Below are 27703 nucleotides of genomic sequence, written 5' to 3' on the forward strand. Positions count from 1 at the left end.
TTTTATTTATACACTTTTTAAAATTTAAAATTTTTATTGTTTAAAGTATTATGTAGTCTCTTTTTTCACCCATTTATCCCTTCCCAGCCTTTCCCACTCCCCAGCACATGCCCTCCCGCCCTACTGTCTGTGTCCATCGGTTATGCTCATATGCATGCATACAAGTCCTTCAGTTGATCTCTTACCCCACCCCCTCACCTGCCTTCCCTCTTAGGTTGGACGGTCTTTTCGATGCTTCTATAACTCTGGCTCTATTTTTGTTCATCAGTTTATGTTGTTCATTATATTCCACAAATGAGTGAGATCATATTATTTTGCTTAGCATAATGCTTTCCAGTTCCATCCATGCTGTTGCAAATGGTAAGAGTTCCTTCTTTTTACAGCAGTGTAGTATTCCATTATGTAGATGTACCACAGTTTTTAAATCGACTCATCTGCTGATGGGCACTTAGGCTGTTTCCAAATCTTGGCTATTGTAAATTGTGCTGCTATGAACATAGGGCTGCACACGTCCTTTCTGATTGGTGTTTCTGGTTTCTTGGAATATATTCCTAGAAGTGGGATTACTGGGTCAAATGAGAGTTCCATTTTTAATTTTTTGAGGAAACTCCATACTGTTCTCCACAGTGGCTGTACTAGTCTGCATTCCCACCAGCAGTGCAAGAAGGTTTCTTTTTCTCCACATCCTCTCCAGCACTTGTCCTTTGTTGATTTGTTGATGATAGCCATTCTGACAGGTGTGAGGTGGTATCTCATTGTTGTTTTGATTTGTATCTCTCAGATGATTAGTGACTTTGAGCATGTTTACATATGTCTTTTGGTTTTCGATATGTCCTCTTTTGAAAAGTGTCTATTTAGGTCTTTTGCCCATTTTTTTGATTGGATTGTTTATCTTCTTGTTGTTAAAATGTATGAGTTCCCTATACATTTTGGAGATTAAACACTTATTGAAGATAACATTGGTAAATATATTCTCCCATGCAGTGGGCTTTCTTGTTATTTTGTTGATGGTTTCTTTTGCTGTGGTGAAGCCTTTTATTTTGATGTAGTCCCATTTGTTTATTTTCTACTTAGTTTCCATTGTCCTAGAAGCTATATTGGTAAAGATATTGCTACAACATATGTCTGATATTTTGCAGCCTATGGATTCTTTTAGGATTTTTATGGTTTCCTGTCTTATGTTTAAGTCCTTTAGGCATTTTGAGTTTTTAAATAAATTATGTTTCGGTGTCCTATTTAAGGGATATTTGTGTAATCTCAGGCCATAAATGTTTTTCTCCTATGTTTTCTAGAACTTTTTTAGTTTTAGGTTTTATATTTAAATTTATAATCCATTTTGAGTTCATTTTAGTATGTGGTGATAGATATATTTGTTGTAGTTCAAGTGTCTTATTGATATAGGGTGGGGCAAAAGTAGGTTTATAGTTGTTCATATGGAAAATAACACAATAATCTAATCTAATAAAAGAGAAACATGCAAATTGACCACACCTCCGCTATGCCCAAGCCACTCCCACCAGCCAATCAGAGCGACTATATGCAAATTAACCCAACCAAGATGGCGGCCGGAAGCCACAGAGCTGGAGCAAGCAGGAGGCACGGTTGCCCCGGCGATGGAGGAAGCCAAGCTTCCCGCCTGCCCTGACTGGCCCTGGACTCCGTGCAAGGCTATAAAGTTTCAATTATGGAAGATAAATAAATCCCAGATACCTGCTCCAGCCAGGCTCCACTGGGACCTTGGGTGACTGGGGGCCGTGGCCAGCCTGCAAACAGCCATCAGCCCCTCACCCAGGCTGGCCACACCCTCATAGGGTGAGGGTCCCCTCTGGGGGGCTTGGCCAGCCTGCAAACAGTCATCAGCCCCTTACCCAGACTGGCCAGGCACCCCAGCAGGACCACCCACCCTGAAGGGGGTGTGGCCAGCCTAAAAACGGCCCTCAGCCCCTCATCCAGGCTGGCCAAGCACCCCAGTGGGAACCCCACCCTGATCCGGGACACCCTTCAGGGCAAACCAGCCGGCCCCACCCATGCACCAGGCTTCTATATAATAAAAGTGTAATATGCAAATTGACCCTAACAGCAGAATGACTGGGAGTGACTGCTCACTATGACACACACTGACCACCAGGGGGTAGATGCTTAATGCAGGAGCTGCCCTCTGGTGGTCAGTGCGCTCCCACAGGGGGATCTCTGCTCAGCCACAAGCAAGGCTGACAGCTACCAATACAGCGGTGGTGGTGGGAGCCTCTCCCGCCTCCTTAGCAGCGCTAAGGATGTCTGACTGCAGCTTAGGCCTGCTCCCCACTTGCAAGTGGACATCCCCCGAGGGCTCCCTGGCTGCCAGAAGGATGTCTGACTGCCAGCTTAGGCCCAATCCCCCGGGGAGCGGGCCTAAGCCAGCAGGTGGCCATCCTCCGAGGGGTCTGATACTGCGAGAGGGCACAGGCTGGGCTGAGGGACCCCCCCCCCCGAGTGCACAAACTTTTGTGCACCAGACTTCTAGTTAATAAATAATAATAGAAGGATTAACTCTGTATTTTGCATACTCATAACTGTAAATCTACTTTTGCCACACCCTGTATTGAAATGTCCATTGTTCTAGCATCATCATTGGAAAACACTGTTTTCTTCACAAAATTATCTTGAATTTTTCTTGCAAATCAATTGACCCCCAAAAATGAAGGTATATATCTAGACATATTATTCTATTCCATTGATCTATTTGACTATCTTTATGCCAATTATACTTTTTAAAATTTTTTTCTTTGTTTTTTAAGGTATTACATATGTGTCCTTATCGCCCCATTGCCCCTCCATCCCCCTACTCATGCCCTCACCCCCCTGTTGTCTGTGTCCATTGGTTAGGCTTATATGCATGCATACAAGTCCTTTGGTTGATCTCTCTCCCTTACCCCAACCCTCCCCTACCTTCCCTCTGAGGTTTGACGGTCTGATTGATGCTTCTCTGTCTCTGGATCTGTTTTTGTTCATCAGTTTATGTTGTTCATTATATTCCATAAATGAGTGAGATCATGTGATATTTCTCTTTATCTGATTGGCTTATTTTGCTTAGCATAATGCTCTCTAGTTCCATTCTTCCTATTGCAAATGGTAAAAATTCCTTATTTTTTACTGCAGTGTAGTATTACGTTGTGTAGATGTACCACAGTTTTTTAATCCACTCATCTGCTGATGGGCACTTAGGCTGTTTCCAAATCTTAACTATGGTAAATGGTGCTGCATTGAACATAGTGGTGCATATATTCTTTCTGAATGGTGTTTCTAGTTTCTTGGGATATATTCCTAGAAGTGGGATCACTGGCTCAAATGGGAGTTCCATTTTTAGTATTTTTAGGAAACTCCATACTGTTCTCCACAGTGACTGCACCAGTCTGCATTCCCACCAGCAGTGCACGAGGGTTCCTTTTTCTCCACATCCTCGCCAGCACTTGTCATTTGTTGATTTGTTGATGATAGCCATTCTGACTGGTGTGAGATGATACTGCATTGTCATTTCGATTTGCATCTCTCAGATGATTAGTGACTTTGATCATGTCTCTGGCCTTCCTTATGTCTTCTTTCAAAAAGTATCTACTTAGGTCCGTTGTCCATTTTTTTTGATTGGGTTGTTTATATTCCTTTTGTTAAGTTGTATGAATTCCTTGTAAATGTTGGAGATTAGACCCTTATCGGTGATAACATTGGCAAATCTGTTCTCCCATGCAGTAGGCTTTCTTGTTGTTTTGTTGATGGTTTATTTTGCTGTGCAAAAACTTTTTATTTTGATATAGTCCCTTTTGTTTATTTTCTGTTTAGTTTCCATTGTCCTAGGAGTTTTATTGGTGAAGAAAATGCTTCGACATATGTCTGAGATTTTGCTGTCTGTGGATTCCTCTAGTATTTTTATGGTTTCCCATCTTATGTTTAAGTCCTTTATCCATTTTGGGTTTATTTTTGTGTATGGTTTAAGTTGGTGGCCTAGTTTCCTTTTGCATGTATACGTCCAATTTTCCCAATCCCATTTATTGAAGAGACTGTCTTGACTCCATTGTATGCTCTTGCCTCCTTTGTCAAATATTGATTGAGCATAGTGGTTTGGGTCTATTTCTGGGTTCTATATTCTATTCTATTGGTCTATATGTCTGTTCTTGTGCCAGTACCAGGCAGTTTTGAGAACAGTGGCTTTGTAATACAGCTTGATATCTTGTGTTGAGATTCCACCTACTTTGTTCTTCTTTCTCAGGATTGCTGCAGTTATTCGGGGTCTTTTTTTATTCCAGATGAATTTTTGGAGCGTTCATTCTAGTTCTGTGAAGTATGCCATTAGTATTTTCATGGGGAGTGCATTGAATCTATAGATTGCTTTGGTTAGTTTGGACATTTTAATTATGTTGATTCTACCAATGCATGAACATGGTATGTTCTTCCATCTGTTTATGTCTTCCTCTATCTCTTTTTTCAGTGTCCTATAGTTTTCTGAGTACAGGTCTTTTATCTCCTTAGTTAAGTTTATTCCTAATTATCTTAATTTTTTGGGTGCGATGGTAAATGGGACTTTTTTTTTAGTCTTTCTTTTTGTAAGTTCACTATTGGTGTATAGAAATGCCATAGATTTATTGGTGTTAATTTTGTATCCTGCTACATTGCTGAATTCATTTATTAAGTCTAATAATTTGTGATGGAGTGTTCAGGGTTTTCTCTGTACAGTATCATGTCATCTGCAAATAAGGACATTTTCCCTTCTTCTTTTCCAATTTGGATGCCTATTTTACTACTTTATTTTTACTTATTTTATTTTATTTTGTTATTTAAAGTATTACAGATAGTAGTACATATGTCTCCTTTTTCTTTTCCCCCATTGGCCTTCCCCCGGCCTCCTCTACCCCCGGTATATGCCCTCACCCCACCCCCACCCCCAGTGTCTTGTGTCCATTGGTTATGCTTATATGCATGCATACAAGTCCTTTGGTTGAACTCTTACCTCCCCTCCCCAACACTCCCCAGCCTTCCCACTGTAATTTGATAGTCTGTTCCATGCTTCTCTGCCTCTGTATCTATCTTTTTGTTCATCTGGTTATAATGTTCTTTATTATCCATAAATGAGTGAGATCAAGTGATATTTATCTTTCTCCAACTGGCTTATTTCACTTAGCATAATGCTCTCCAGTTCCATCCATGCTGCTGCAAATGGTAAGAATTCCTTCTTTTTTATAGCAGTGTAGTATTCCATTATGTAGATGTACCACAGTTTTTTAATCCACTCATCTGTTGATGGGCATTTAGACTGTTTCCAAATCTTGGCTATTGTAAATTGTGCTGCTATGACCATAGGGGTGCACATATCCTTTCTGATTGGTGTTTCTGTTTTCTTGGGATATATTCCTAGAAGTGGGATTACTGGATCAAATGGCAGTTCCATTTTAAATTTTTTGAGGAAACGCCATACTGTTTTCCACAATGGCTGCACCAATCTGCATTCCCACCAGCAGTGAAAGAGGGTTCCTTTTTCTCTGCATCCTTTCCAGCACCTGTCATTTGTTGATTTGTTGATGATAACCATTCTGACAGATGTGAGGTGGTACCTCATTGTTGTTTTGATTTGCATCTCTCGGATGCATTTTATTTCTTCTTCTTTCTGATCGCAATGGCTAGTACTTCCAGTACTATATCGAACAGGAGTGGTGAGAGCGGGCATCCCTGTCTTGTTCCTAATCATGGGGAAATCTTTTTTTATTTTTCGCCGATTGAGTATGATGTTGGCTGTGGGTTTGTCATAAATGGCTTTTATTATGTTGATGAATGATTCTTCTATTCCCACCTTGCTAAGAAATTTTATGAAGAAAGGGTGTTGGATTTTGTCAAATGCTTTTTCTGCATCAATTGATATGACTATGTGATTTTTATCTCACAATTTGTTTATGTGATGTAACACGTTTATTGATTTGGGGATATTGTACCATCCTCGTATCCCCGAGATAAATCATACATGGTCATGGTGTATGATCTTTCTGATGTAATGCTGGATCTGATTTGCTAGAATTTTTGTTGAGTTTTTTGGCATCTATGTTCATGAGGGATATTGGCCTGTAATTCCCTTTCTTTGTGTTGTCTTTATCTGGTTTTGGTATTAGGGTAATCCTGGCTTTATAGAAAGAGCTTGGAAGTGTTCCTTCCTCTTGAATTTTTTGTAGTAGTCTGAGGAGGATAGGTTTTAGGTCTTCCTTGAATGTTTGGTAAAACTCCCCTGTGAAGGCGTCATGCCCCTGGCTTTTGTTTGCCGGAAGCTTTTTGATGACTGCTTCAATTTCTTACAATACTTATCAGCCTATTGAGATTTTGGATTCTTCCTGATTGAGTTTTGGAATGTTGTATTTTTCTAGGACTATGTCCATTTCCTCCAGGTTGTCCAGTTTGTTGGAATAGGGTTGTTCATAGTATTTTTTAACAATCCCTTGTATTTTTGTGGGGTCTGTTGTTATTTCGCCACTTTCATTTCTGATTTTCTTTATTTGGGTCCTCTCTCTTTGCTTCTTGGTGAGCCTGGCTAGAGGTTCATCAATCTTGTTTATCCTTTCAAAGAACCAGCCCTAGGTTTCATTGATCTTTTGAAATGTTCTTTTTTTTTGGTGTCTATGACATTTATTTCTGCTCTGCTCTTTATTATCTCCTTCCTTCTGCTCACTCTGGGCTTTTCCTGTTGCTGTCTTTCTAATTCTTTAAGTTGTAGAGTTAGATGATTTTCTACCATTTTTTATTGTTTTCTGAGGTAGGCCTGTAGAGTTATAAACTTCCCTGTCAGTGCTGGTTTTACTGTGTCCCATAGATTTTGGATTTTTGTGTTTTCATTGTCATTTGTTTCCAGGATGTTTTTAATTTCTTCTTTGATCTCTTTGGTAACCCAATCTTTGTTTAATACCATGCTATTCAGCTTTCAAGTGTTTGATATTTTTATTGCTTTTATTTTATTATTTATTTTTTTAAACATATTTTATTAATTTTTTACAGAGAGGAAGGGAGAGGAATAGAGAGTTAGAAACATCAATGAGAGAGAAACATTGATCAGCTGCCTCCTGCACACTCCCCACTGGGGATGTGCCCACCACCAAGGTACATGCCCTTGACCGGAATCGAACCTGGGACCCTTGAGTCCGCAGGCTGATGCACTATCCACTGAGCCAAACCGGTTAGGGCTTATTGCTTTTATTTTAGTTTATTTCTAATATTATACCATTGTGGTCTGAGAACATACTTGATATGATTTCAATCTTCTTGAATTTATAGAGTCATTACCTGTGACCCAATGTGTGGTCTATCTTTGAAAATGTCCCATGTGCGCTTGAGAAGAACATATATTCCATGGCTTTGGGGTGAAATGTTCTGAAGATGTCAATTAAGACCATCTGATCTAGTGAGTCATTTAGGATTGCTGTTTCTTTGCTGATTTTTTGTCCTGAGGACTTATCCCATGACTTCAGTGATGTATTAAAGTCCCCTACTATGATTGCATTGTTGTCGATCTCTCCCTTGATATCTTCCAGGAGTTTTTTTTTGTTTGTTTGTTTGTTTGTTTTTTATGTATTTGGGTGTTCCTGCATTGGCTGCATATATGTTTATCAGGGTTATATTCTCTTGTTGTATCGATCCCTTTAGCATTATGAAATGGCCTTCCTTATCTCTTGTTATGGCCTTTACTATGGGGTCTATTTTGTCAGATATAAGTATTGCTACCCCAGCTTTTTTTGTGTTTTCATTTTCATTGGCCAGAAAGATATTTTTCGATCCCTTCAGTTTCAGTCTGTTTGAATCCCTGGTTCTGATGTGGGTCTCTTGTAGACAGCATACATATGGGTCACTTTTTTTTATCCATTCCGCCATTTGATGTCTTTTGATTGGAGCATTTAGTTTGTTTACGTTTAAAGTTATTATTGATAGGTACTTGTTTGTAGCCATTTTTATTTTTTGTGCCTGTGTTCCTTCTTCCCTTTTTATTTCTTCTTTTTACACCAGTCCCTTTACCATTTCTGATATTGCTGGCTTGGTAGTGATAAACACCCTTAGCCTTTTGTTGTCTGTGAAACTCCTTATTTCCCCTTCAATTTTGAATGATAGCCTTGCTGGATAGAGATTCTTGGATTCAGTCCCTTGCTTTGCATCACTTTGTAAATTTCCTTCCATTCTTTTCTGGCCTGATGTGTTTCTGTTGAAAAATCATTTGATAATATAATTGGAGATTTCTTGTGTGTAACTTCGTGTCTCTCTCTTGCAGCCTTTAAATTCTCTCTTTGTCGTTAACATTTGCCATCGTAATTATGATGTGTCTTGGTGTGGGTCTTTTCGGGTTCATCTTGTTTGAGACTCTCTGTGCTTGTGTGACTTTTTTTTCCTCCAAATCAGGGAATTTTTCTGACATTATTTCTTCAAATAGGTTTTCTAATCCTTGTTCTTCTTTCTGTCATTCTCACACCCCTATTATTCATATGTTGCTTCGTTTCATGTTGTCCCAAAGCTCCCTTAGGCTCTTCTCCGGTCTTTTAATTTTTTTCTCCAATTGCAGTTCAATTTGTGTGTGTTTTGCTTCCTTGTCTTCTAATTCACTAATTTGGTCCTCCACTTCTCCTTGTCTATTGTTGAAACTTTCTGTGGTGATTTTTATTGCAGCTATGTCACTCTTTATTTCTTCTTGATTGTTACATAAGTTGTTGATTTTTCATCCATCCAGTTTAGAACTGTATGACCCTTATTCTGAATTCTTTTTCTGACATATTGTATGCCTGCATTTCACTTAGATGCTTTTCCGGCAATTTTTCCTTTTCTTTCCTTTGGGGGTTTCTTTGTTTACCCATTTTTATTCTCATGGAAGGATCTAGATGTAGAGTCATGCAGTGGCTGCTCCTTGGGTGGCAGTGGCTCCTTGGGTGATGGCTGCTCCTTGGGTGGTCGTGGCAGTTTCTGCTCCTCAGTTTTCGACAGTTCCTCTGGTGGGCACTTTTCACAGCAGTGGTGGCTCCTCTGACTGGTCAGGGGAGGCTGCTCATGCAGCTGCTGCCCCTGGACAGGGGTGGGCTGGTCACAAGGCTGCTGTTCCTTGGACAGGGGTGAGCTGCTCGTGCAGCTGCCACTCCTTGGATGAGGCAGGGCCACTTGCACAGCTTCTCCTCCTCAAATGGGGCTGGCTGCTCTGCAGACGTTGGTGAGCTGCTCACACTGCTGCTGCTCCTCAGATTGGTATGGGTTGTGTGCGGCTGCTGCTCCTCAGACGGGGGTAGGCTCCTTGCGCCGCTGATGCTCCTTGGACTGGGTTGGGCTCCATGGGGCTGCTGCTCCTCAGTCGTGGTAACGTTAGTTAATAAAATTATATTTTCAGGTGTACACTTGTATAATATATCGTCTGTATTTTATACTGTGTGTTCACCACCCAAAATCAAGTCTATTTCCATCACCATTTATCCCCCCTTTACTCTCTTTTAACTTCCCCCACATATTTTCTTTCTGCTTATCACCATACTGTTGTCTGTGTCTATAAGTTTTTTTTCCTTGATCCCTTTATCTTTTTCACACAGTTCCCCAAAATCCCTAATCTCTGACATCTCTCAGTCTGTTCTCTATCTGTGAGTCTGTTTCTTTCTCTTTTTTTAAGCAGTTTTTTGTTGAAAGTATTACAGATGTTCCTTTTTCCCCCCATTGACCCCTTGTAGCCCACTCCCTGCCCTGGGCCTTCACCAAGCTATTCTCTGTGTCCATGGGCCTAGACCACGCTATTCTCTGTGTCCATGGGTTTTTCACATATCCATACAAGTTTTTTGGTTGATCTTTTCCCAACCACCCATTCACCTTCCCACCCACCACCTTCCCTCTGAGATTAGACAGTCTGTTCCATGCTTCTATGTCTCTGCATTTATTTTGTTCAGCAGTTTATTTTGTTAATTCCATTCCACATATGAGTGAAATCATATGGTACTTGTCTTTCTCTGACTGGCTTATTTCACTTAGCATAATACCCTTTAGGTCCATGCATACTGTCGCAAAAGATAAGATTTCTTTCTTTTTTATGACCAGATGGTATTCCATTGTGAAAATGTACCATTTTCTTTTATCCACTCATCTACTGGTGGGCACTTGAGCTGTTTCCAGATCTTATCTGTTATAAATTTTGCTGCAGTGGAGATATGGGCACAGATATTCTTTCGAGTTAGTGTTTTATGTTTCTTTGGATATATTCCAAGAAGTGTAATTGTGGGTCATAAATCAGTTCCATTTTTAACTTTTTGAGGAAACTCCATACTGTTTTCTACAGATTGGTGGCTGCACCAATCTGTATTCTCACCAAGAGTGTACAAGGGTTCCCTTTAATCATCCTTACCAAAATTTGTTTTGTTGTTGTTATATCGATGATATGCATTCTGATAGGTGTAAGGTAATATCTCATTGTGGTTTTAGTTTGCATCTCTATGATGATTAGTGATGTCGAGCAACTTTTCAGATATCTATTGACCATCTCTATGTCCTCTTTGGAGAAGTCTATGTTCAGGTTCTTTGACCATTTTTAATTGGATTCTTTGTCTTCCTGATGTTGGCTTGTATAAGTTCATGATATTTTTTTGGAAATTAACCTGTTATCAGATGTATCATTGGCACATATATTTTCCCATTCAGTGGATTTCCTTTTCATTTTATTGGTGGGTTCTTTTGCTATGCAGAAGCTTTTTAGTTTGATGTAGTACCATTATTTTTTTTCTTTCCCTTGCATGAGGAGATATAGTGGCAAAAATAATGCTATGAGTTATGTTTGATTTTCTACTGCCTGTATTTTTCTAGAATTTTTATGGTTTTGAATCTTACAGTTAAGTCTTCAATCCATTTTGAGTTTATTCTTCTGTGTGGTATACAAAGCTAATTTAGTTTCTTTTTTTAAATGTATCTGTCCAATTTTTCCAACATCATGTATTGAATAGATTTTCTTTACCCCACTGTATTTTCTGGCCTCCTTTGTCAAATAGTATTTGACCATAAAGGCATGTTTTTAATTCTGTACTCTCTATTGGGTTTCTATGATCTACATACCTGTTTTTATGCCAGTGCCCTGCTCTTTTGATTACTGTGGCCTTGTAGTATAATTTGATAGTAGGTAGCATGATTCCTCCAAATTTTTTCTTCATTCTCAAGATTGCTGTGGCTATTCGAGGTCTTTTGAGGTCCCTTATAAAATTTTGGAAAATTCATTCTAGTTTTGTCAAATACATCATTGGTGTCTTGATAGGAATTGAGCTAAATCTATAGATTGCTTTGGGGATAATTTTTCATGTAGTTCTCACTAAGTTCCTTGAGCATTTTTATAATCATATTTTTGAACTGTATATTCCTTAAATAGCTTGCCACCATTTCATTTAGCACTTTTTTTCCTGGAGCCCTGTTCTTTCATTTAGGTCATGTTTCTTTGTGTCGCCATTTTGGCTATCTCTTGTGTTTGTTTTAAGTAGATGTCTATGACTCCCAGTCTTGGTAGGGTGGCCTTATGTAGTAGGAGTTCTTTGCTACCCAGGGGTACAGTCACATTGATCATCTGAGCTGGTTGCTCCAGGAATATCACTTGTGTGGATTGTATGGGCCCTTCTGTTATAACTGAGTCTTGATTGGCTACGAAGACCAACCCAGATCACAGTGTATGAGCTGCTGTGTATGTGCTGATCACACAAAGAAAAATTGACCTCAGAAAGTTCTGGTTCCTGCTGAGATCTCCCTTTGGATACACTGCTTGTGAAGCTAATTGGATCATTCTCTGATGTTGTTTGTAGCTGGTCACTGGGTTTGTTGGTTCTGGGGCCTCTTGGGAAGAACTTTGGAGCAGGCCAATGTCAGATGCTACTTGTTACTCACCCTGAGTAGCCTGTTTTGAGCTACAAAGTGATCCACTGTCTGTGGCTTCCTCTGCTCCGCCTGTATTTGCATGGTAAGGACCAAGCTGCTGCCTATCAAGTTCGGTTTTACCAGCACCAGGCCAGGGGTAGTTCAGTTAAAGTACCAAGGTACCTCAAGATCTACCTTCACCTGCCTCTGCCTGCCTGCTTCCTGTTAGGCTCAGACACTGAAAGAGGTTCTGGAGGTACTTGAGTTGCTTGATATAGTTTCTCATTGAGTCACCAAGTAGGGGCACATTGTGTTCACTTGATTGATATAGGTTCAAACTCGGTGCCAGTGCTAGGTCTGAGGTCCCTCAGCAAATGCCCCAGGGCATGCCAAGTATAGCTTCCACTAGCTGTGTGCTCACACACTTTTGTGGTGGGGCGGGGTCTCAGGGAGTTATCAGAGTGAGGCCAGCAGAATCATCAGGCCCAAAGAGAATGAGATTTTGCCATGTCAAGGGATGGCTCTGTAGTGGTTGGGCATGCCAGGTAAAATGGCCCCTGTCCTAGCACTACACAACTCAATCTGTCCCAGATTCTGCCAGGAGCTAGATCTCAGCATAACAGGGCTGCCAAGATTTTGAAGGATGGGGCTAGTGAGTCTTCTGTGAATGGGAGTTGCCAGTTGTGCTTGGGGAAGGTGGGGGTAGTGGCCCCTCTCCCAGAGTCACACAGCACAATTTGTCCTGGATTCTGCCCAGACCTCAGCAGGGTCGAACCAGCAGGATACAGGAGGGTGAGGCCACTGGAATCCAGGAGAGTGGGACTAGAGGATCTCCAGTAATCAGGAGGTGTCAGTCAGTTTTGCATGAAGGTAGGAGGAATGTTCCCCACCCAAAGCTACACAACTCAGTCACTGAAATCCCCTGAGTTTGTCCAGACCTCTGCACTCAGATCCAGGCAGCTGACTTATTATCAGGGCACAAGTTCCACAGAATTGGTCTAAAGGAAGTCAAGAGTGTGAGGCTATTGCATTCTTCCAGGTGATTTTGTAAGGAGTAGAGTGCTCCCTCCAAGAAAGATGGCATCTGCAGTGTGGGATAGTGACTCAGCACATATATTTTGGACACTGTTCCTTCAGCTTTCCTTACAGGACTCTAGTCTGTTCAGCCCTTCCTCTGCAGGAGCCCAGGGCATATGGCTACAAATGAGAATTTGTGCATTGGCCCTTTAAAAGGCCACTAGTTTCTCTAGTAGACTTCCATCTCTCCCTGGTGGACAGAATCCCCACTGATTTTCACAGTCAGATGTTATGTGGGTGCTTCTTCCAAGCTCTGGTGCTCTAGGCTGGGGATCCTGGCTTGGAGTTGAGACCCCACACTTTTCAGCGGGAACCTTTACATTGAGGTATCCCTCATGGACCTCAGCTGCCCCCACAGGAGCAGAGCCAGCCCTTTTCATGTCTCTGCCCTTCCTACCAGTCTCAATATGGCTTCTTCTTTAAAACTTTGGTTATAATACTTCTCTTCAGCTAGTCTTCAGTTGGTTATTTAGGCTTATTGCTCTATATTTAGTTGTAATTCCAATTTGGTTTTGGAAGGAGGTGAGTGTAGCTTCCAAATATGCCTCCACTTTCTTGGATCTTCTCACAGGTTTTTGTTTGTCTTTTAAGTTAAGCAGATTCTTGAAATTTATCTAAGCAGCAAACTGGTCAACATGAGGATATTTTAAATGTCTCTTCTTCATTCACTTTTTCAGTAATACCCCTTGCTAACTGAGTCCCCACCCAACCTTCAATCTGTCTTCCCTAGGTAGAAATCCAGTCTTTCCTCTGCCCTTTCCCTAATCAGAACACATTTCCACACTTTTGATCACTGTAGCTTTATAATATGTTAGAAATCATGTAGTATAAATTCTTGAGCTATGCTCTTCTTTCTCAGAGTCATTTTGTCCTTTCTAGGTCCTTTGTATTTCCATATCAATTTTAAAAAATTAGCTTTTAACTTTGCACAATAAAATATTATTAGATTTTGATTGGAATTGCATTGAATCTATAAATCAATTTGCAGATATTTTACATTTTTACAATATTGAGGCTTCCAAATCATGAACATGGTATCTATCTCCACTTATTTGACTCTTCCTTAATTTTCTCTGCAGTGTCTTATTGTGTTTTATATACAAGTCTTATACACCTTTTGTCAAACTTTAAGTATTTCCTTTTTACAATGCCATTGTAAATGGAATTGCTTTCTTACTCCATTTTCAAATTGGATGGAAATATAATTGATTTTATTTTATTGAACATGTACACCACAATCTAAACTCACTTATTACATCTAGGAGCTCATTGTATATTCCATAGAATTTTCTATTTGTAATTTGCAAAAAGGGACTTTTACTTATTCTTTTAAATTATGGACATATTTATTTAATTTGTCTTTGTTGGACTGAGTTAACCCTCCAATTCACTGTCAAATACAGTTGGTAAGGGGAGACATTCTTGTTTTATTCCTGATCTTAGGTGGAAAGCATAATTTTACTATAGTACAGAGTTAAGATATGTATTTTTATTTTAAAATTTATTTTAATTATAATTGACTTACAATATTATATTAGTTTCATGTGTACAACATAGTAATTCAACATTTATATGCCTTAAAAAATGATCACCACACTAAACCCAATAGTCATCAGTCATCATACATAGTTATATTATTGACTATTCCATATGCTGGACATTACATCCCTGTTACTTATATCTGGAAGTTTGTACTTCTTTATTCCCTTCCCTTTTTTAGCACAATCCTCCTCCCTTCTCCCCTTAGGCAACCATCAGTTTGTTCTCTATATATAGTAGTTTATCTTTAATTTTGTTTATTTGTTTAGTTTTGTTTTAGATTCAACATATAGGTAAAATCATACATTATTTGTCTTTCTCTTCTGACTTATTTCACTTAACATAATAATCTCTAGCTCTAATTATGGTGCCAATTAGGACAAAATTTCATTGTTTCTTATGAAGTAATATTCCATTGTATATACCAGTATGTACTATATCTTTATCCTTTCACATATCAGTGGACACCTAGGTTGCTTCCATATCTATACTATTATAAACAGTGCTGCAGTGAACATAAGAGTATATAAATCTTTTTGAATTATTATTTTCATTTTCTTTGAATAAATAGCCAAGTGGAATTGCTGAGTCATAAGGTAGTTCTATTTTCTTCACATCCTTGCCATCATTTGTTATTCCTTAATTTTTTTATAATAGCTATTCTGACAGGTTGAGGTGATATCTCATTATGGTTTTGATGATTAATAATGTTTATTGCTTATATTTTCTTCTGGGAGTTTTATGCTTTGAAGTTTTATAGTTAAGTCTTTACCTATTTTGAGTTTATTTCTGTGTATGGTGTAAGAACTATTTCTGGTTTAGTTGTTTGCATGTATCTGTCTAGTTTTTCCAATATCATTTATTAAAGAGACTGTCATTTCCCTGTTGTATATTCTCACCTTCTTTGTTGTAGATAAATTGACAACATAAGTGTGGGTTTATTTCTGGGCTCTCTTTTCTGTTCCATTTATCTATGTGTCTGTATTTGTGTCAGTACCATACTGTTCTGATTACTACAACTTTGTAATATAGTTTATAGCCATGGTACCTCTAACTTGGATCTTCTTGCTCAAGATTGCATTTGCTATTCAAAGTCTTTTGTTGTTCCATAAAAGTTTTAGGATTATTTGTTCTACTTATGTGAAAAATGTCATCAATATTTGGTTAGTGATTGCATTGAATCTGCAGATAGTTTTAGGAGTTCTGAACATCTTAATGATAATAATTGTTCCAATCCATGAACATGGTATATCCTTCCATATCTTTGTATCTTCTTCTGTTGCTTTTGTCAGTGTCTTATAGTTTTCAGAGTACAAGTCTTTATATCCTTGGTTAAATTTATTTCTAGGTATTTTACTCTTTTTGATGCAATTGAAAATGAGGTTGTTGTCTCAATTTTTTTCTTTCTAATCATTCATTATTTATATGTAATGAACTTTTAGAATAAATCCTACTTGATCATGATATGTTATATTCTTATGTATTACTGAATTTGATTTGCTAATACTTTGTTGTGGTTTTTGCATCAATATTTATTAGGGATATTGGCCTGTAATTCTTTTGTAGTTATTTTGTGTGATTTTGTAATCAGAGTAATGCTGGCCTTGTAGAATGAGTTGCCAAGCATTCCTTCTTCTTTAATTTTTTGAGAAGTATAGGTATTAATTCTTCTTTGAATGCTTGGTAGAATTTACCATTGAAGCCATCTGGCCTGGAGTTTTGTTTGTTGGGAGTTTTTTTTTAAATTACTGATTCAGTTTTATTTACAGTAATTAGTTTGTTCAGATTTTTGGTTTCTTCATGATTAAATCGTGAAAAATTATGTTTCTATGAATTCATCCATTAGTTCTAGGTCATCCAATTTGGGTGTGTGTGTAATTGTTTATAGTATTCTCTAACTATTTTTTTTTATTTCTGTGATATCAGTTTTCACTCCTCTTTCATTTCTGATTTTTTAAGTTTGAACCCACTCTCTTTTTTTCTTCATGGGTGTGGCTAAAGATTTATCTGTTGTTGTTTTTTAATAATTCAAAGAACCAATTTATTGTTTTGATGATTTTTTATTGTTTTGTAATCTCTATTTCATTTATTTAAGTGTAAGTCTTTTTACATTTTTTTAAAAAATCAGGATGAGAAAGTTCTCTTCTGTTACTAGTTTGTTGAACGTTTTTTATCAGGAATGTATGTTAGATTTTATCAGATTGTTTTTCTGCAATTATTGATATCCTCTTATGTTTTTAATATTTTTAATATTTAGTATAGTTAATTATATTGACCGATTGTCAAATATTGAAGCAACTTTGCATCTGTGAATGATCACCACATAGTCACATTGTATTACCCTTTTTGCATATTATTGAATGATATTTGCTAAAAATTTTTGTAAACTGTTTGCATGAGGGATATTCAACTGTAGTTTTCTTGTATTTATATCTAGTTTTGATGTCAGAGCAATTCTGTTTCTATAGAGACAGTTGTTATTTACTCTTCAGATTTCTGGATCAGATCAATATAAAATTGTCATTGAATGATTCAGAAATATTCAACTATCTGAGCCTGTTTTTTTATGTGTGTGTGTTGTGTGTGTGTGTGTGTGTGTGTGTGTTTTAATAGTAAGGTATTGAACTACATAGTAAACGTATTGGGGCTTTTTATTTTACCTTTCTTTTTGAATGAGCTTTGGTATCTCATATCTTTTAAAAAATTTGTTGCCCGGCCAGTGTGGATCAGTGGTTGAGCATTGACCAGGAGGTCACAGTTTGGTTTCAGGTCAGGGCATATGCCCAATTGTGGGCTCTATTCCCAGTGGGGGGTGTGCAGGAGGTAGCCAAACAATGATTTTCATCATTGATGTTTCTATCTCTCCCTCATCCTTCCTCTCTGAAATCAATAAACATATATAAAAAGAAATTGGTTCATTTCCTCTAATTCATTGGCATGAAGTTCTTTATAATATTCTCTTAGTATTCTCTCTATGAGTCCTGGAATCATTAGTTATGTTGGTATCATTATTCCTGATGTTGGTATTTTGTCTTCTCTCTTTTTCATCCTGCTTAGCCTTGCTAGAGGTTTATCAATTTTATTGTTCTCAGAGAAGCGAACAGATTTTGGTTTTATTGATGTCTCTATTGTATTTCTATTGTTTTCCATTTCATTGTTTTCCACTTTAATCTTTATTCATTTAGTTTTCATTGTTCTTTGTGTTTCATTAGGTTTTCTGTTTTTTGTGTTTTTTTTAAAAGATGGAGAGTGAAGTTATTGATGTGAGACCTTTCTTCTTTTCTAATATATGTGTATAGTGTTATAAATTTCCCTCTAAATAATGCTTTAACATCATCTCACAAATTTTGCTATGTGTTTTCCTTTTCTTTCACTTCACATACTTTCTAATTTCTTTTTATTTCTTCTTTGATTCATGGGGCATTTAGAAGTATGTTATTTAATTTGCAAATATTTAGACATTTTTCAGATAACTACATTATTAACTTTAAATTTAATTTCATTGTGGACATAAAGCATACTTTGTATGACTTATGATTTGAAGTATTTTACATTCACTTAAAAATTGTTTTATCTTCCAGAATGTGGTGTATATTTGTAAATGTTCCATCTGCACTTGAGAAGAATGTTTTTTCTGCTATTGGGTAGTGGAAAGTTCTATAGATATCATCAGATCAAGTGGTTGATAATGGTATTAAATCTACTTAATAATCTTCCTAAAATCTTGCCTATTAGTTCTGTACATTTAAATCTTTATTGTTGAAAGTATTACTAGTACATATGTCCCTTTATTGTTCTCATTGACCCCTTATGGCCCACCCCCAGCCCCTGCCCCAGGCCCCCCCACCCTATTATCTGTGTCTTTGGGTTATGCATATATGCATAATAGTTCTTTGATTGATCCCTTCCCACCCACCCACTCACCCCCACCTTTGCCCTGAGATTCGACCGTCTGTTCCATGCTTCTATGTCTCTGGTCTATTTTGTTCAGCAGTTTATTTTGTTCATTAGATTCCACAAATGAATGAGATCATGTGATACTTGTCTTTCTGTCACTGACTTTAGCATAATACTCTTCATGTTCATCCATGCTGTCTCAAATGGTAAGAGATCCTCCTTTTTTACTGCTGCATCATATTACATTGTGTAAATGTAACACAGCTTTTTTATTCACTCATCTACTGATGGGCACTTGGACTGTTTCCAGATCTTAGCTATCCTATATAATAAAAGGCTAATATGCAAATCGACCACATGGCAGAACGACCAGTCACTATGATGCACAATGACCACCAGGGAGCAGATGCTCAATGCAGGATCTTCCCCCTGGTGGTCAGTGCGCTCCCACAGGGAGAGCGTCACTCAGCCAGAAACCCTGAACCAGGTTCACAGCTGGCGAGCACAGTGGTGGTGGCGGGACCCTCTCCTGCCTCCTCAGTAGCACTAAGGATGTCCGAGGCCTGGCAGTCAGACATCCCCCGAGGTTCCCGGACTGTGAGAGGGTGCAGGCTGGGCTGAGGGACCCCCCTCCCCCTGAGTGCATGAATTTAGTGCACCAGGCCTCTAATTATAAATAATGCTGCTATGAACATAGGGGTACATGTATCCTTTCTTATTGGTGTTTCAGGCTTCTCAGGATATATTCCTAGAAGTGGGATCACTGGGTCAGATGGCAGTTCCATTTTTTATTTTTTGAGGAAACTCCACATTGTTTTCCATAGTGGCTGCACTAGACTGTATTCCCACTGGCAGTGTATGAGGGTTTCTTTTTCTCCACATCTTCTCCAGCACTTGTTGTTTTTTGATTTATTGATGGTAGCCATTCTGGCAGGTGTTAGGTGGTACCTTATTGTCCTTTTAATTTGCCTCTCTCTGATGATTAGTAATGTTGAGCATTTTTAAATGTTTATTGGCAATTTGTATGTCCTCTTTAGAGAAGTGTCTATTTACATCATTGGCCCATTTTTTAATTAGATTGTTTGTCTTCCTTTGGTTGAGTTGTATGAGTACTTTATATATTTTGGGAATTAACCCCTTATCAGATGTATCATTGGTAAATATCTCCCATATAGTGGGTTTCTTTTTCATTTTGATGCTGGTTTATATTCTTGTGCAGAAGCTTTTTATTTTGATGCAGTCAATTTGTTTATATTTTCCTTTGTTTCTCTTGCCCTAATCATCATATCAGTGAAAATTCTGCTATTTGAGATGTCTAATATTTTGCTGCCTATATTTTCTTCTAAATTTTTATGGTTTCATGATTTACATATAAGTCTTTTATTCATTGTTAGTTTATTCGTGTGTATGTTGTAAGCTGGTGGTCTAGTTTCATTTTTTTGTATGTACTTGTCCGATTTTCCCAACACCAATTATTGAAGAGACTATCTTGCCTCCTTTGTCAAACATTCATTGAGCATAATGTCTTGGGTTGATTTCTGGGTTCTCTGTTCTCTTCCATTGATCTATATGCCTGTTCTTGTGCCAGTACCAGGCTATCTTGTTTATAATGGCTTTGTAAGCTAGCTTGATATCTGGTATTGTGAACCCTCCAACTTTGCCCTTCTTTCTCAAGATTGCTGCAGGTACTTGGGTTCTTTTTTATTTCCATATAAATTTTTGGAGTATTTGTTCTAGATCTGTGAAACATGTCATTGGTATTTTAATAGGGATTACATTGAATCTATAGATTGCTTTGAGTAGTATGGACATTTGAATTATGTTAATTCTACCAATCCATGAACATGGTGTATTCTTTCACTTGGTTATATCTTCTTCTATCTCTCTCTCTCTCTTTTTTTAATGTTCTATAGTTATCTGTTTTGTGGCGTGTGTGTTTTTTTTTGTTTTTGTTTTTTTGGTTGGCCCCATCTGTTCTTCACACCCCCCTTATTTTCCCACCTTACTCCGCAATTTTTTTAATGCAGGTTGTTTATTGATTTCATCAATGCATTAGTAGAAATGATAATAATAAATGGTACTTTTAAATTATCTTAACCAAAAATGTAACAAATATTTACATTCAGTAAAAATGCAAAAACATACAGAGACATAAGTTTAAGAGGTATCAAAATAGGAGACAAACATTGCTTGTTACAGGTAACTTTACAATCACTGAATTGTGCAGTATAATTGCTATTAGACTATTATAACTGTGCGGTTTTGTTTTTGTCTCTTGCTGAAGTTCATGTTTCAATTGTTAAAGATCAAGAACTTTCACAATTTTATTTACTTTTTCTGTGATTGACTTTTTATCTACGCTACTTGTTTTACTTTAGGGGCTGCTTTAGGGTTTGTAAAATTTGATTTTAGATAGAAGAAGGGAGAGAGAGACAGAGATAGAGAGACAATGATGTGAGAAAGAAACATCAGTTGGTTGTTTCTCACATCTTTCCTGACTAGGGATCAAACCTGCAACCTTGGTATGTGCCCTGACCATGAATCAAACCCCCCACCTTTTGCTGCACAGGACGAAGCTCCAACCAACTTATCCACGCAAGCCAGGGCTATTGTAATTAACTCAGGAGTCAGGTATTTATTGTCTCTTGCTAAATATGGCCAATTTAAAAAAAAATAAAAGTTTATTGCAACACAGCTATTTATTTAGGTATTATCTGTTGCTTCTTTTTTTTTTTTGCTTCAATGGCAGTGCAATTGCATGGTAATTTAATATTGGATGGCAGACATTATGAATTTAGTTTTCTTTTACTCTAAATACTTATGTTTTCTTATAAGTAGTATCTAGCTTTGTTCTTTGATGCAGTTAACCTTTTAAGTCTTATTTTTATCTTTGTTATGTGGGACCAGAGCAGAATTTAATCTAGGATTGTTTTCTTCCAATACTGAATCATGACTTCTTAGTATTCTAAATAACACCATGTGAATTATTAAGTTTTTCACTCCCACTGGTGGGAACAGGCCCTTTCCTGGTCATTTGTAGGTTTTGCATATTATTTCACTTAATCCTTCAGCATTGTTTATTTCCTGAGCTCAGATATTTTCTTCATATTCATAATTGGCAATTTTTTATTGGATGACAGACATTCAGAAATTTACCTTATTAAGTGATGGATATTTTTGTATTCTTATAAATATTATTTAGCTTTGTTCAAGAATGTGTAGCTAGTTTAATTCTGGTTGTTAAACTGGATCAGAGGTGCATTTAATTACGGGTTAATTTTCCTCTACTTTAATGCAAAACCCACTTGCATATCTAATAACCTCTGAATTATAAGGTTTTCTGCTCTGGCCAGAGGTAACAGGAATTCTTCCTGGCCTTGTTTGAGCTCCATGGATCAGTTTCTCAATCAATTCTTTCATTGGTTCTTTTCCTGGATCAGGATAGTTTCTTCACTCACATGTGTTGAGTATTTCTCTGCTGAATAGTTGAGGAAGGTCGTACATATAACTCAATTCTTCTTGTCTGCAATTTTTCCTTCTTTGCTCTATCTTGTGAATTTTACCCTTCTTTTCTTCCCAGATTCTGCTTTGTCTCATCACCTCAGGGAGTCTTCCAGACTCTGCCTGACTTAGCCGTACCTACACTGCTGCTTGAAAACTCTTTCCAGGTAGTAAGCTAGGAGAGTTGTAGGGATTATCTCATTTGTTTCTCATCTCTCAGTATTCACTGTCCTTTTGTTGCCTGATGTTTAATGTCTTGAAAAGTGTCTTTTCATATATTTTGTTCTGTGCTTTACTGGTTTCAGGTGGGAGAGTAAATCCTGTCCTTGTCTACTTCATTTTGTCTTAAAGTGGTAGTCTGGAGGTAGCACTTTAATTGGGTGACTGTGAGTCAACATCTCACGTGCAGAATTAAAATGTTGAGTGTGGAGGAGCTACTGTTGAATCCCAGAGTTTGGAAAGTTGCTATGAAAAAGGAACAGTGTGCTTCTGGGATGCTAGCCAGTTCTTAATTGGCTAAGGTCTCTGGCTTATATATGTCTCCCTCCAGTGCAGATTATACCATGCATGAATATAGACTGTGATCTTGGTATATTGTTTACTATAGAACAGAATTCAGAATATGGTAGAGTCTGTATAGAACCCCCTTCCAAGGAGGGTCTTTATTGGACCTTGTTAAAAGTTGATCCCAAGACATAGAGGGACAAACAGTATAACAAGGCTCAAGTATTTATGATTTCTTGAGTTAGATTGTAGAAGTGTCAAGAATGTGTATGAGAATTCTTGTAGTCATTTCTAATTTTTTTTTAAACTCTTCAGACCTCCATTCTCGATGTGGGACTATCTAAACCCATACTAGCACAGTGATGCAGTCAGTAAGTTTTGATTCCTAAGTCTGGAATATTAGGTAAGAGCAAGCATTTTAAATGCATTTCCCAAAAAACAATAAATTAGTATATGCATTGAACAGGCTTTGAAAAATGATTTAATGGTTACGTATATACACAGCCTATTAATAAGAAGTTTTTTTTTATTGGTTATACTTCACTTGTATGTACAAAGACTGTTATATTATCCAAAATGTGGATTTTTATCTATGCCTTAGAAAAATACTTTAAAATTATATTTCTAGAATTTTATAATGTGCCTCATGCATATTTTAAAAGGATGGTACCTCCTCAAATATCTCTTCTCTAAAATACACAAGCACACAAATACAAAAAACTCTTAAGTCATGCCCTACTTTGCTAATATAAAGAAAATATATTGGGATGAGTGACTGATAATGGTAAAGTTGCCAATTCTTCCAGAATTAATTTATCAGCTTAAGAAATTCCCAATAAATCCACCAATAGGAATTTTTGTTTGTGTGATATTGACAGAATGATTTTGCCAGGTTATTTGGAGAAGCGAGCAGATGAAAAATACCAAGACATTTTAAAAATAAAGAATACAATTTTCTTGCTCTACCTCTTAAAACTTTATAAAGCTGCTGTTATAAGCAAAACATATTATCAAAACAAGACTAGACACATTCTGGATAGCCAAGGAATATTCTGGTATATATGACTTGATATTTATTGTTCAGTAAACAGTATATGAGAAATTGGTTACATATTACAGAAAACAAATCATTTTAAAATGTCATCTTTACCCGAAGATAAATTTTACTTATATTAAAGTGCTAAATCTGGGAAAATAATTATTCTAAATGAAGATGCAGCTGAATTTGTAGTTGACCATTGAATGGAGATCTCTTTAATCATTAAAATAATGAAGCAAATCACACAGAAATGATTATGTAAATTTGACTACATAAAATTGTGAATTATTGAACATCAAAAACCAGCACAAATTGGGGAAAATAAACAAGTAATATAATGGAGAACTGACATTTTTAATATTTAACAAGCTTATACTTATTGAAAAAACAGTAAGTCCATACTGGAAAATAGGCAAAAGCATTACTTACAATTCTTTAAAACAATAGGCCACTAGACATGAAGAAAATATATAGCTTAACAATAAAAATTTAAATTAAAGGAATTTATGTCATTTATATCAAGTTAGAAAATATTTTTAAAAGGGCAATATTTAGTGCTATCATGTATGTGATAAGACAAATGCTTTTATAAACTGCTGATGGGAGTGGGAATTATTGTAACTTTTTTGCAAAATAATTTTTGAGTATGTCAAGAAAATTGTACTATTTCTTCTCCTTGACCCAATATTTCTTGTTTTATTTCTCAGGAACTCATATTGGAGAAATAATCATAAATATAAAAATATATGCATGTTGAATAATTATTTAAAATAGTGAAAAACTGGAAATAACCTAAATGAACATTTCGGTAAATTATGGTAAATTAGTATGTTGATATTATAGCACTACAGAAACTTCTTTATAAATAAGTTTTAAAGATATGGGACAATGCTTATGATATAATAAATAAGTTTTAAAGATATGGGACAATGCTTATGATATAATAAATAGGGGAAAAGAAGGCTAGTAAATACTGTGTGTGTATTAGTATGATCTCAAATGTGTTAAAACACATATATACATACATACCTGAATGATTTGTATATATATGCACATATATATATATATATACATACATACCTGAATGATTTGATTGAGTATCAAACAGCAAAAGACTAGCAATGGTTACCTCAGGGACCAGGGTTTTAGATTACTTTCATTTTCAGTGTACTTTTGATAGGATGATTAATGCATAGAAAAGTATTAAGGGACTTAAAACTTTAAAAAATATTAGTTGTAACCCAGCATATGGCAGAAGCGGCTTATGGAGAAGGGGAAGTTCTTAGGGAGAAGTATACCTGAGTTCAAATCCTGGGCCTACTGTGTTATTCTGTGCAAGCTGTTTCATCACTGATTTTTTCTCCAAATGTAAGGTGATGATAATACCTACTTCATAGCATTGCTTGGAAGATTGTAATAACCTAATGAATGTCAAGTGACTGGAAGTAATTTCTACTTAGTCAAGTTTATTTGCATCTATCCTGAGGCTTTCTACAGAGAAAATTTTATAACAAGATAATATGCTTATCATAAACTATAACCTAGGCATAGTTTCTTTAATTTAGAGTTTGCAAGATTTTTGTTTAGGGTTTTCTTATATGTTAAGTTTCAGTGAACATTTTTATTAGCCTTCCTCAGAAGTTAAAGTAACAAGTATTTTTATTCTTAAAATATGTTTTATTTATTTTTTACAGAGAGGAAGGGAGAGGGATAGAGAGTTAGAAACATCGATGAGAGAGAAACATTGATCAGCTGCCTCCTGCACATCTCCTACTGGGGATGTGCCTGCAACCAAGGTACATGCTCTTGACCAGAATTGAACCTGGGACCCTTCAGTCCGCAGGCCGACACTCTATCCACTGAGCCAAACTGGTCAGGGCAGTATTTTTATTCTTAATGAAATATCAAATGGGAATGATGTTATCATACTCTTGCCATTATGTCAAATGGACTCTCTTGAAACTTAATGAACAATATTTTTCTATAAATCATTTTTAAAAGTAAGTCGTGTATCAAAATTTATCTTTAGCTGCTCATTCTTTGCAATTTTACCAGTAAACTGAATCTGCATTGTGTAATTCAGTGGCCATAACTCTAAATGGGCAAGCCAGTTATAAAACCTTTATGATACTTCATTCAAAATTTACCCTTTCCTAGTAATCCAAATAACCAATGAAAATTAAAATTTCTAGACAAGTTAGTTGTTTTGCCAATTGGAAGCCCTTGATAAATCTTAAAAATTACATCTAATGATTGAGTAGCACCTAATTCTGTGTGTAAATTAACACTCACTTATGAATGTAGACATAAATCTATAATCATAATACCTCATAGTTACACACATAGCATTTTACAATTTATGAAGTTTTTTTTTCACCCATGTAAACTAATTTGACACAACAGCCTTGTTAGACAGATATTATTATCCTTATTTTACATGTTTAGAAATTGAAGGCCAGAGGGCTAAGTGACATGTCAAACGTTATACTCTTAATTCTGGTTCCAAGTCCAGTGTTCTTTTCACATCATCCTAGAAGCTCTATTCCCAGGCATAAAATGATTGAGGAATACAGTGCCATTAAACTCATGTACTTTATTAGCAGAAGAGGCCTGGAACTATCCCTTAGGACAGATATTTGGTTTAGGATTTTGTTTAAAACAAGTTACTAATTTAATACTTTGTGTTGGTATATTAGAAACTTTGAGTTAGTAGAGCTGCTGAAAGAGAAAAATCTGAGATGTAATAGACAGTGAAAGAAAAAAATAGAAATAGTGGAATTGCCAATGCTAAACCAAAATATCCTGTATACTTTAAAGATCCTGTAGGTATTACAATATTGTAGTACAGTACTAGAAATGATAATCATATTAAAATAAAGGGTAAATCCTATATAGTGCAGTTGGTTTAAGAAGATATGCAAACTACAAAATATCTTTTAGGATTATTTATATTTCAATAGCTAATATTGAAGAAGATTCTTAAAAGTGGTTAATTCCATCTGTTTCTCATATTTCCTTTTTTCTAGATTTGTCTGTTTACTGGTTTTTAAAGAAGTAAATTTTTGAAAATACAATATTGACAAATGATCAAATGGTAAATTATTATTTTATTTTAGGTTCTGTTTACAGAGGAAGATGTGAAATTCTACCTTGCAGAACTAGCCCTTGCTTTGGATCATCTGCACCGACTAGGAATTGTGTATAGAGACCTGAAGCCAGAAAAGTACAGTTATATTCTCCTTACATATCTCTATTACCAGTGTTATATAATGACTTTTTTCTCCACTACATCTTTTATTTAAAGATTATATGAAAATATGTATGAATTTCACAGTTATATGAAACTTATAGAAAGTAATGTTCATAAGATACCCATTGATTTTTTCCAATTATTCATTTTTATTTATTCATGTGATCATGTTTGTACCAATGCATTCTCATTTAGTAGTGAATAAAAATATGATGCTTTACTGGAAACTGGTATATTTTTTAGCAAAACAAAAACACTGAAATTAAAGTCACAAAGCTCCTACAATGGACTGTTAAACTTGGACAAAATCATTTAGGAAGCTATGCCATTTAAATTCTAAGAACACAAGAGTCAACATTACAGCTCTCATTATTCTAAGAAGCTACCAAGCAGAGATAAACCTTAATGTTGAATACTACATATGTCAAGTTTCAGCCCAGTACAGATCGCTCCATGGCAGAATACCCAACTTTGAAATGATAGTGGTACAAAAACACTACTTGACCCTTTAGATATTACAGTGAAATCTGGCTGTGGCACCACTGGCTAAAAACCATTAAGTCTTGCTACCACCAATGACCAAAGACCATTGAATAATCAACAATAGGACACTAGACCATATAGTATAAACACAATTATAAAAGTTTAAAACTCTGTGTGGCTTGCCTGTGATCTTCAGTTATCAAAGACCCATAACTGCAAACATGACTTTAAATGGAAATAAGATAAAAAGGGAAACTAGTGGAGCAAAAAGTCAACTAATATGTTTATAAAAGTTGTGATATTAGCCTGGACATTGGTGCTCAGGGTATTCTGAATCCCACTCATTTCCTGATATGAACTGGATTCCAATGCTTTGACCAAGGATGTTTTCTAAGTGACACAAGCTTATGACTCTTAATAGTGCAAGGATTTGTATGGCTTTGAACTTCCTGGGCACAATGATTACAAAGAGATGCAAAATACTGTTTTAATTATTTTAAGGTGTTTCTAACGATTTTCTATTGAAACTTAAAATTTATATTTACCAAATTTTTAAAGAAAATGATAGA

General features: G+C 36.5%; 1 protein-coding gene across 1 annotated transcript in view; it reads left to right on the plus strand.

The window, feature by feature from the left end:
* RPS6KA6 (ribosomal protein S6 kinase A6) overlaps window positions 1-27703 on the plus strand; it is a 168045-nt gene that overhangs the window by 64944 nt on the left and 75398 nt on the right. The window contains exon 7 of the mRNA XM_006082809.3: window positions 26518-26624. Within this exon, the coding sequence (XP_006082871.1) occupies window positions 26518-26624 (107 nt within the window). The remainder of the gene's footprint in view (window positions 1-26517; window positions 26625-27703) is intronic.

The sequence above is a fragment of the Myotis lucifugus genome, unplaced genomic scaffold (genome assembly GCF_000147115.1).
Source record: "Myotis lucifugus unplaced genomic scaffold, Myoluc2.0 scaffold_4, whole genome shotgun sequence".
NCBI lineage: Eukaryota > Metazoa > Chordata > Mammalia > Chiroptera > Vespertilionidae > Myotis > Myotis lucifugus.